Source organism: Sinohyriopsis cumingii, chromosome 1 (assembly GCF_028554795.1).
Source record: "Sinohyriopsis cumingii isolate HCF-2022 chromosome 1, ASM2855479v2, whole genome shotgun sequence".
Taxonomy (NCBI): Eukaryota; Metazoa; Mollusca; class Bivalvia; order Unionida; family Unionidae; genus Sinohyriopsis; species Sinohyriopsis cumingii.
Window position 1 is genome coordinate 148,107,695 of NC_142961.1, and position 12,588 is coordinate 148,120,282.

At 34.8% G+C, this 12,588-nt stretch overlaps 1 protein-coding gene across 2 annotated transcripts in view; it reads left to right on the plus strand.

Annotated features, from left to right (window-relative positions):
- Nucleotides 1-12,588, plus strand: part of LOC149808117 (putative tubulin polyglutamylase ttll-15) — a 90,200-nt gene that overhangs the window by 24,543 nt on the left and 53,069 nt on the right. For both annotated transcript variants that reach the window (XR_016424058.1, XM_089973552.1), the window contains exon 5: nt 10,960-11,035. Coding sequence is in view for 1 of the 2 variants with exons in the window: in XM_089973552.1 (XP_089829678.1) it covers nt 10,960-11,035 (76 nt within the window). In the remaining variant the exon portion in view is untranslated. The remainder of the gene's footprint in view (nt 1-10,959; nt 11,036-12,588) is intronic.

Here is a 12,588-nt window from a genome sequence, read left to right on the forward strand (position 1 = left end):
AGTTATCATAATGATGCTGCAGTTCATTTTTTGTGTGCAGATTTTGTGCGTATTATAGAAAATTAGTTCATATTACTGTATAGCTTACTGGATAGGTACTGCATGGTTTGGTCAATATCAGCTAGTTCATGCATATAATTACCATAAATGATTTTACCTGTATAGGCAGTCAGTTGACCTTCCTACAGGTTACTTGTTATGAAAATTGATTATTTAGTGTCCACTTTGTAAATATTAATAGCAGTTCTCTAATTCTTTACCTGTACATGCTGTGTGTGCCTAATTACAGGTATTTGTCATAGTGGGTAGCATTTCATGGTAAGTTTGTAAAACAGGACACTCACTACACTACATGTATATATTGTCTGCTCTGTTTTGTCTTACAGATTTAGAGCATGAATGTGACCAGTCTGACAATCACACAGTATATGTAGTTTTCTCTAGTTGTCATTCCTTGAATACATGTCAGACTTGCATATTATGGATAAAAATCATGAGTGGCAATTCTTTGGACACTAAAGGGAAGGCTCAGCTTGAGGAAGAAAAACACCAGCTTGCATGCATGGGTTTAAGATGAAGAGCATCAAGAACCTCACTTACAGTCTCGCATATCAGAAATACAGACCTGCATACAGATCAACATCCCATACCCTGTCTCACCCTCAAGAACTGGACATCATGCCAGCTGAGATGGCCATGTTCCTTCACAATATAACTCCTGATCATAGTGGGACATAACCACAATCAGTAGTACACTATCAGCCACAAGAAAATGAACATCTCCAATTCCATGACTCACATAGTGCTGCTAGGCACTTCCTGCATACCATGCCCAGTTTAGTGCTGCAGTAGCCAAGAACCCACTTTGGTGAAACCAGTTATACCACAGACTAACCCACAAAGTGCTGCTTAGCACTTCCTGCAGACAATGCACAGACTATACAGGCAGTCCCATTGATCAGTCTAACCCACATATTGCTGTCAGGCATTTCCTATGGATGACATCCAGTTTATATAGGCATTCTCATGGATCAACCTACTCACATAGTACCTCTAGTGACATCTGGTGTACAGTGTCCATCATGGTGCCTGAGTTCCCTGAGAGATGTCTCTAAACTCGGTCTCAAATCTCTGGCACCCAAAGGGAGCCGCAACTTAGCAACACCTTAGAAATAAATGGATTTAATTCATAATGTGTTGCAAGTGTAGTGAACCATCATCCTCAACATTTTTCTCACAGGTAGCACAAGAGACATAGGTTTCACTACCTTAATCCAATACTGACAAAAATGTTCCCTCAAGTTTACTCATCTTTATTAGATCTTACTAAGTTCTAAGCATCTACAGACATTTTTTCTTCTCAGAAATGCCTTCTCGGTTCACCATTTGGATATCCATGAGTTGATTCGTAACATTGTGACATGGGATCAATGTTGCATCTATCTCTGGTGATATTCACTAGGTGGAACACAGCTTACCTTCTCCCACCCAGAATCTCAATGTGGGAGCATGTTTATAAAATGGTCCACTTGGTAACATAGAGGCCCAACATTGTATGGCCATAACAGCAGCTATGAACTTAAACAGGTGGTATATGATAAGTGCTCTCTGCCTCCACCTTTTTTAAAGACCATCATAGACAAAGCTATGCTCACAGGTTGGCAGAATTCAGCACAAGCCACCAAGGATGCCTCCTTTCTATCTCTCAGTCACAGTTTCAGCTTAGGGATTTGCAAGGCAACTAACAAAAAGGTCTCACGGATGTCCCTAGAGTAAATGCCACTAGGAAACAATCCTACCAAATTTACAACCATCAAAAACCTTTTCTCCCACACTAATTGGAAGAATCAAAGGGAGGTTGAACATGTTTGCTAACATACATTGATACCCCTTCTTAGGACAGATCTCAGTAATGAGAAGGCTCCAGTCTTTCATTGCAGAAATGGGAAGATTTACCATGATGACATGTGGACCAGACAAATGGTTTCCTGGGGACTTGGTTTGACATTCTGCGCACCTCCTAAGCCTTTGCACAGAGTTCGTTCAGATACAAGGCAGCACTTATCACTTGGTCATCAACCTAAGTGCATTCAGTCAACTCTTATGCTCTTTGGTTCTCGATGGAATGCATCAACAGGTTCTGATGCCGTTCATTGTGGAGGTTGTGCAATCATGGTGGACTTGCATGAGGCATGACTTCAAGTCCCCACTCACACTACTTCAAGAAGTTTTGTGATTCACCTTCAACAGGCTACAAAGGTTAGTTATATTTTGGAGCAGAACATGATTTCATGTGTTGCCCTCATTTTTCATTAAAAATATCATTATCAACAGGACATCTTCAACCTCATACCCTTAAAAGATTTCAGTTGACTAGGTCTGGAATCATTGTTCAAGTAAAAGAATGTTTCCCTAGAAACAAGAATCGAATTTGTGCTATGGTAGATTCCTTGTCTACAAACAGCAATCCATCTGCTAGAGAATTTCTTTGCCTGCAGAGTTTTTCTCAATGTGGCAGATGACACCTAAGTCCTTGGTCACTTTCTTCGACTTCCATGACAATAATACCATGATCCAAATGGAGGCCAAACTTTGGCCATTGGACCCACTTTCACAGTCATCACGATACAGCATTGCATCTCAAAGGCCGGGAAACTACCCTGGACTTGCATGAGGGTTACTTCTGCAAGTACAACCTCTAGCAATCATGATCACATGGATGTGAACACAGAGGACTGGGAGAGCATGTCTCCTACCATTTCGGAATGTTATAGGAGTGTGGCACCCTCAGGATCATTATTACATATCAACATCCTCAAGATAAAACCATTTTGAAACCTTTTCACTGGTGACTTACCTCAAACAGCAAAGCAGAATCAAGTACCCAGACCTTTGTGTTCTTGTTTGGGATTTTTTAAAGTGGTGTCCTCAACAATAAATCTGCATTTAAGTTTGACACGTCTTAAGCTGGCTAATGTATTGGTGGACTCTTTGTCATGCAAAAAAGAACTAATACCAATGGAATGGTCTCTTTATCCCTCAGTTTTCACTCAATAGATACTTGGTGGGATTGATTTATCATGGACCTATTGGTGACAAGGTGGAATGCCAAAATCCTAACCTTATTTCACCAGTCCTTAATCCAAAAGGCATGGATAATTGATGCTGTTTCTGTAGATTGGAATGTCCAAATGTATTCACTTCTCTAACATGTCAGTTTCTGAAGGTGAGCAGATATGAAAAGAATCTTAGTGTCTGCTCATCCTTATTATTCCACTCTTCATCAGTCTAGCAACAGAATCACTAGGAATTGAGATTCCACTCTTCATCAGTCTAGCAACAGAATCACTAGGAATTGAGATCCCTCATCTGCATTAAGCATCCACTATGGCAGGTGTTTCATCCCAACCCAGAGTTAGGGAACATGCACATCTAGATCTTATTAAATTTGCCTTAAGAACAAACAGTTTTCACAACAAGTGGTGGAAAATCCCTCAAGTGCAATGGCCATCGACCTTAGAGGCATAAAAAAGGCAATGGAATATATTCTCAGTGGAGTGCACAAGAACACTTTATACCAAATTAAGCATCCATACCTCAATAGCTAACTTTCTATGGCTCTTTTCGATGAGATACATTTAGCACCAATCACAATTAAGCCTACCATTCCATGATCACTGGCATGCTGTTATCATTGAAGATATCAGACAAACCAAGACCTATCTGATCTTCTGTTCATTGTGGACTTTACCTAGGCAGTGACAATGTATCTTTGCCCGAGTGGAATTTATCATGGGTATTAACCTGACTGAACAAGACACCATTTGAACTGCTCTCAAGTGGTTAATTAGCTCACCTCTCACAATTCCTGCCACCTCACTGCTTTGGTGATTGGCAGGCAAAATCATTGAAGGTATTTCCTATTGGTGGACCCATCTATATGCAGTTCTGTCAAGATGAGTCAGTGTCAGGCTACCATTGATGGGTAATCAGGTATTGATAATAACTCTTGTCCATTCTAGACACTTCATCTCAAGGACATCTACAGGACCCAGTGCAGGCTCTGAAGTTTTATTTTGGAAGACTGAGCCATTGCATCGAGGGAGATCATGCCTCATTTTGCCTTCAAAAGAGGGGAATGATGATGTATCAACACAGAAACTTTCATCCTGCATAAAGGAGGCCATCTGTTCCACATATTAGGTTAAACCCACACCAATGAATTTGCTTCACATATCACTCACAAAGTTAGGACAGTAACCACAAACATTACATATGAGTGAAACTATTCTCTAACTGTAATTATCAATGCCTTGGGATGGAGATACAAGTAAGCTTCTTTAGTCTTATCACAGAGCTTTCATCTGATTGCCAGAGTGGTTAATTTGATAACCTTACCACCACATCAGATGGTTTCAGCACTCAGCAGTTGAAAGGAAGAAATGGTATTAGCTTGAATCCCTGGATATTCTTTTCAGACAGTAGACTGTCAGTCCCTCTGATGGAGAATCAGAGTTACAGAGACTTGAAAGGAGGAAAAACTTTACCTATAAAACTGAGTAAGTTGTATGATGTACCTTTAACTATACTTTGTAGATTGCATTTGACACAAAGAAGACACCTATTGATTTTGGGGTCAAAAGGTTGACAGTCAAGATAAGAGTAACTCTCAGAAAGAAAACAGTTTACATGAAATAACAATAAATCTTTGCTGCAAACCATAACCAAGCTGTGGATGGCTTGGATTTGAGACAAGAAAGGCACCTATCAGTTTAGAGGTTAATAGGTCAGAGGTGTCAAGATCACCAAGACAGAACGAAGAAAACTGTTTTTGCAGAATAACTTGTCATGGTTTGCATACCATTTATAGTACTCATGTGGTAAGAATTTTATTACCCTTGTTGAATAATAACTTGACATGGTGGGCATACCATTTATAGTACTCATTTGGTTAGAATTTTATTACCCTTGTTGAATAATAACTTGACATGGTGGGCATACATAGTACTCCTGTGGTAAAAATTTTATTACCCTTGTTGAATAATAACTTGACATGGTTTGCATACCATTTATAGTAGTCATGTGGTAAGAATTTTATTACCCTTGTTGAATAATAACTTGACATGGTGGGCATACCATTTATAGTACTCATGTGGTAAGAATTTTATTACCCCTGTTGAATAATAACTGGATACAATGCAAGAAAGAATTTTGTGAATACAACTGATTTCATAGATTTCAAAGGATTGTTGTGAGCTTAATATGGTCATCATAGGAAAAAAGCACGTTGACCAAGAAATGGACTTGTGCTTTGTTTTTAAGACTAATGAAAAATTTTACCATAGACTCAACTCTATCATGGATAAAGCAGGATTAATATATACCGATAAATTAGTGTAGATTGATATTAAATGCTAAGATGATAACGAATGACCATTCTTAACTACATTAACTCGAGAAGAAATTATAAAACTTTCGTAGATGTGTGACATATTAAAATTATTTTCAGTATGCATTATAAGCCAGTAAAACAGCTGTTTGTCATATGAATCAATCAATCATACAGAAGGTAACAGAATCGACTATGCAGTGCTACATGTCATAGTATGCCAGTGTGTTCCCATGGAAATTTCAGTGTAATATAGCTCAGGTCAGAAAAACACAACAAGATTTTACAGGTAAACATACTTGAATTCAATTAAATACGTACCATTAATACGTATCATGTATAACAAATAGCAGTTTGTGATTCATATATTGTAATTTGCATATTGTGATTCATATATCGGATGTGAACCAGTAATACTGAGACCAAATCATGACTAGATGGCATGAGGGTAATTTTATATGAGCAGATTATTGAATGTTCCTCTCATTGTTTTGAATTATTTCCAACTGTATGCATCACAGTGGATCCATTTTTCCGCTATTACTGTAATGTCACTAAGCAATCATTCAGATGGATTATCAAAGATTCAGTAGAAGTGCACTATGACTGATGGATGTCCTGAAAATGAAAGTTTTTCACATAATATTACAAATGAAGACAAAAATGAGTTATTAGAAGAATAATATTAATTTTCACATTTTGCATGTCGTAGCACATTTCATGCTGAAACTACATATCCAGTTTGTAATGATAAATTGAAAAATGTCCTGTTTGGCTGTTAATAGGCAGATGGACAAGCAGACAGAAATGATTAAAAGAAATTTAAATTAAAACTTTCCAGATTTAAAAACCAGTTTAAAAAAAACGTTTCAACATTGTCTAATTACTTGGAAAAGTAAAATTTAATGTCACAGTTCTATCTTTAGATCCACATCAAGTTAAAATAACACTGATTTAAATTTCTACAATTAAGAATACATCTCTTAATTCAACATCGACATCATGTTGCTTTTATAGAGGAGGATAATTCACAGTGTTTATTTCTAAAGAAGCCATTAAAGAAGGTTCAATGCATTATTGAGGCGCAAAATTAGTACAAAGCTTTATCATATGTATATTTGTACTAAAACTGTGTACAACTTGGAATTCAGATATTGATTTTGTATGTGTATACTAAAACCATGTACAACCTGGACTACAAATATTGAGGTTATGTATGTATGTGCTAAAACCATGTACAGCAGTCTGGACTACAAATATTGAGGTTATGTTTATATGTACTAAACCATACAACCTGGACTACAAATATTAAGGTTATGTATATATGTACTAAACCATGTACAACCTGGACTACAAATATTGAGGTTATGTTTATATGTACTAAACCATACAACCTGGACTACAAATATTGAGGTTATGTATGTATGTGCTAAAACCATGTACAACAGTCTGGAATACAAATATTGAGGTTATGTTTATATGTACTAAACCATACAACCTGGACTACAAATATTGAGGCTATGTATATATGTACTAAACCATACAACCTGGATTTCAAATATTAAGGTTATGTATATATGTACTAAACCATACAACCTGGACTACAGATATTGAGGTTATGTTTATATGTACTAAACCATACAACCTGGACTACAAATATTGAGGTTATGTATGTATGTGCTAAAACCATGTACAGCAGTCTGGACTACAAATATTGAGGTTATGTTTATATGTACTAAACCATACAACCTGGACTACAAATATTGAGGTTATGTATGTATGTGCTAAAACCATGTACAACAGTCTGGAATACAAATATTGAGGTTACGTTTATATGTACTAAACCATACAACCTGGACTACAAATATTGAGGCTATGTATATATGTACTAAACCATACAACCTGGATTTCAAATATTAAGGTTATGTATATATGTACTAAACCATACAACCTGGACTACAAATATTGAGGTTATGTTTATATGTACTAAACCATACAACCTGGACTACAAATATTGAGGTTATGTATGTATGTGCTAAAACCATGTACAACAGTCTGGAATACAAATATTGAGGTTACGTTTATATGTACTAAACCATACAACCTGGACTACAAATATTGAGGTTATGTTTATATGTACTAAACCATACAACCTGGACTTCAAATATTGAGGTTATGTATGTATGTGCTAAAACCATGTACAGCAGTCTGGACTACAAATATTGAGGTTATGTATATATGTACTAAACCATACAACCTGGACTACAAATATTAAGGTTATGTATATATGTACTAAACCATACAACCTGGAATACAAATATTGAGGTTATGTTTATATGTACTAAACCATACAACCTGGACTACAAATATTAAGGTTATGTATATATGTACTAAACCATGTACAACCTGGACTACAAATATTGAGGTTATGTATATATGTACTAAACCATACAACCTGGACTACAAATATTAAGGTTATGTATATATGTACTAAATCATACAACCTGGAATACAAATATTGAGGTTATGTATATATGTACTAAACCATACAACCTGGACTACAAATATTGAGGTTATGTATGTATGTGCTAAAACCATGTACAGCAGTCTGGACTACAAATATTGAGGTTATGTTTATATGTACTAAACCATACAACCTGGACTTCAAATATTAAGGTTATGTATGTATGTGCTAAAACCATGTACAGCAGTCTGGACTACAAATATTGAGGTTATGTATATATGTACTAAACCATACAACCTGGACTACAAATATTAAGGTTATGCATATATGTACTAAACCATACAACATGGAATACAAATATTGAGGTTATGTTTATATGTACTAAACCATACAACCTGGACTACAAATATTGAGGTTATGTATATATGTACTAAACCATACAACCTGGAATACAAATATTGAGGTTATGTATATATGTACTAAACCATGTACAACCTGGACTACAAATATTGAGGTTATGTTTATATGTACTAAACCATACAACCTGGACTACAAATATTGAGGTTATGTTTATATGTACTAAACCATACAACCTGGAATACAAATATTAAGGTTATGTATATATGTATTAAACCATACTACCTGGACTTCAAATATAAAGGTTATGTATATATGTACTAAACCATACAACCTGGACTACAGATATTAAGGTTATGTATATATGTACTAAACCATACAACCTGGACTTCAGATATTAAGGTTATGTATATATGTACTAAACCACACAACCTGGACTTCAGATATTAAGGTTATGTATATATGTACTAAACCATACAACCTGGAATACAAATATTGAGGTTATGTATATATGTACTAAACCATACAACCTGGACTACAAATATTAAGGTTATGTATATATGTACTAAACCACACAACCTGGACTTCAGATATTAAGGTTATGTATATATGTACTAAACCATACAACCTGGAATACAAATATTGAGGTTATGTATATATGTACTAAACCATACAACCTGGAATACAAATATTAAGGTTATGTTTATATGTACTAAACCATACAACCTGGAATACAAATATTGAGGTTATGTATATATGTACTAAACCATACAACCTGGACTACAAATATTAAGGTTATGTATATATGTACTAAGCCATACAACCTGGACTACAAATATTGAGGTTATGTATATATGTACTAAACCATACAACCTGGACTACAAATATTGAGGTTATGTATATATGTACTAAACCCTACAACCTGGACTACAAATATTGAGGTTATGTATATATGTACTAAACCATACAACCTGGAATACAAATATTGAGGTTATGTATATATGTACTAAACCATACAACCTGGACTACAGATATTAAGGTTATGTATATATGTACTAAACCATACAACCTGGACTACAAATATTAAGGTTATGTATATATGTACTAAGCCATACAACCTGGACTTCAAATATTGAGGCTATGTATATATGTACTAAACCATACAACCTGGACTACAAATATTGAGGCTAAGGTACACCAGGGATAGTACAACCTGATGCTGTAAAAGTTATTGGATTAAAGATTTTGAAATGCGCTTCATCTTCTCCATCATGGTGAACAACATATTGTTTAGTTTCTTTAGAGGGGGTGGAGGGTTGGTTCAACATATGGAATACAGTAAATGAGAAATTACTTAATATTAAATGGAAATACGTTGATGAGATGGGATAAAGGATATAAAGCATCAAAATGAATGTACTTCAAATTGATGAATCTATGCATTTTGTATATATGTAATTTTTTTAATTAAAACTAACATTTTAAGAAGTAAATAAAAAATAAATTAAACAAACTAGTCCAGTAATTTTTAACCATTAAATACAGACTGTCTCAACAGCAAACTTTTTATTAAGTGAATAATGGGGGGTAACTCAAATGCATACACTTGCAGATGGGGGTGTCTACTGATAATGCAAGTACACATAGGAAACAGGGATGTGTTTGGGGTGAAACCTCAATAATAATTTGTCTAATATGTAACCTGTTTGACTGGGTTCAGTTGGCATTTGCATTTTAGTGGACACTAGAAAAACTTTTTAAAGTTATGCAGCTTATTTCTTTGATGAAGCCAGATATTCAACATCGGTGGACTATCTTTTTTTTTACACATTAATAGAATTAATCCTTGGTTGTTTCTGCATGGATTAAATATAGGCCATTCTATAGAATTTGGGGGGTGTCAATCATACGTACACAGGTGGGGTGTGTGTAGAAAGAAAGGTATGCATGTGTACAGGGGGAGGGATCAAGCTTTGCCAGATTTTTTGCATACGTACTAAATGGATGGCCCCTTAATAAAAGTTTGTTTAAATTTATTACATATATATATAAGAATAAATATATAAAAACCAGGAGTTTGGTGCATAAAACCTGCTTCATATTTTACTTAAAGATAAGTTTATTTTCAACAAACTGTACAGCATTAGAAATTCTTGTGTAATCTTAGTTGTGCATACAGCAAATCACAAAAAGAATAAGCTACAATCTCTTCTTACTTTCAACAACCATCAGTGCACAAAAGGGAAGTGATGCTAAAAATATGGAGCTAGAGTAGATTCATTCCAGTGATTACCATTGAAAACTTTTTCTTGCTGTCACTGTACTTGAGGAGAGCTTTTGAATGATGAATCAGTTCTTCACCTAAGTCTGCTGTACAAACCTGCTTAAAATTTTCATAATACCAGTATGGGTTAACATATTAGAGGTGGGTTCCATGTACATGTACTATTTCTCAATTTAATGAACTTAACATTTTTTCAACTTATTGCAATGTTTGATAAAATAAAAAAAATGCATAGCTAACGTAAGATTTGGTTTATCACATGACAAAGTGTGCTTATTTTCCTGGATGAATTAGGACAGCAAAACCTAGTGGTTTAAAAAATAGTTGAAAAGTATTTTATCATTAAGATATTAAAAATTAAATCTGAAAATTTCCTATTTTGGGGATTATAAGAATAACGTAGAATAAGGTGTATACGAAACTTAAAGATATATTATAATTTGGTTAATTTTATTTCATGTGCAGGTCAAAGATAATCCAGACAAAATGTGGGTGCAAAAGAATAATAATCATAGAGGAATCAAGATACTGACAGTTAATGGTAAGCTACAGCTAAATGCATATGATACCTTTTAAACTGAACCTTATTTATTATACCATGGTTCTTTGCCAAGTTTAAATGGAACCTTATTTATTAAACCATGGTTCTTTGCCAAGTTTAAATTTGAAGTTTGTTGCAAAGTAATGTTATGCCAATGCTTTTCGTATTTGTCTCTAAACCCCACCCATTATAGACATGTGCAAAGTGTCTCAACGGTGGGATCGATTGAATTACTACAACTGTCATGTATATGTAAGGACCATTTCCAGTTATATTGCATAGTTTGAAGTCACAGAGTAGAAAGAATTATGTGATATAACTACATAGACCTGCAGGTCGAAAACAACTTGGATTTTTATCTAGCACTGTATATACACAATTATAAGTCAGGTTTCACTGCAAACTGCAGATACCCAGATCTGCTGTAGCATAATGTGCCATTTAATTTGGGTCTATATAGTTTGGTTTTTGTTAGAAAGAAGTAATCAGAAAAATAAACAACATAGACCCTGATCTGCCTGCACATTATGTGATGGTAGGTTTGGGTCTGTGCTTATGGAACTGACTTATTATTAAGTATAGCTGGTACTCCTAATGGCTTTGATTCTAGTTTTATGTGGAGAAAATAAGATAAACCAGAGAAATCTTCTTATAATGCTATATTGACCCATAAAATAGTGCTGATCGGACATTCCATATGTGGTCATCTTGAAAATTTTGTTTTCGCTACTTCGCTTGAATGGAAAGTCATTTTAACATGGGAATTTCACCAAAGAATTCCTAATGAAGTTTGCTCTGTTCTAAATGAAAATTGTGCTGATCTGAGAGTCTTGTTATTGCTGAAGATATAGATGGTTTGAACACACAGTAGTTAAATGGAAGGAATGGTTTTAGGTTTTATCTTGAAATCTAGGAAATTCTTTTCACCCAGTATTACATCCCTTCAAGGGACTCTTGTTACATAATTGGCATGCAGGTGCTTTTGAAAACTGAGAGAATTGCAGGAACCTAAAATGAAGTGGATCAAGGGATTATTATTGGGCCAAGTATTTCATTGATATTGGGTTTCTGATTTTGCAATTGAAGCTGTTTCAATCACAGAATATGCCCAGCATTTCATAACATTTTGTACTTAAGTTAAATTATACTTACAGATATCACTGGTTTTGATTTGATTTTAATTTCTGGTCATATGTTTTGAAAACATACCAGTCTCAGTTTAAATATGGGATTGAAGGTTATTTCCCTTGTTTACCATATATACTCGTGTAAAAACCCATTCGCATATTAGCCGACCCCACCTAAACTGAATAGGAATAAACGCTAAAGAGTGCATTACCTGCATACAAGCCGATCCAAAAGTCCAAGACGATGTCACAAGATGCATGCACTTATTTAGGAAAACTTACATTAGCAAAAGTTATCAGTATAACTCTCTCGGGGTTGGCATGTATGAATATTACATAGAAATGGTATAAATTTGTTTGAAAAGTTAAGAAATTTAATTGTCTGTTTTCTTATTGTTTTTGCCTAATTCAGAAAATTGTGTAAAA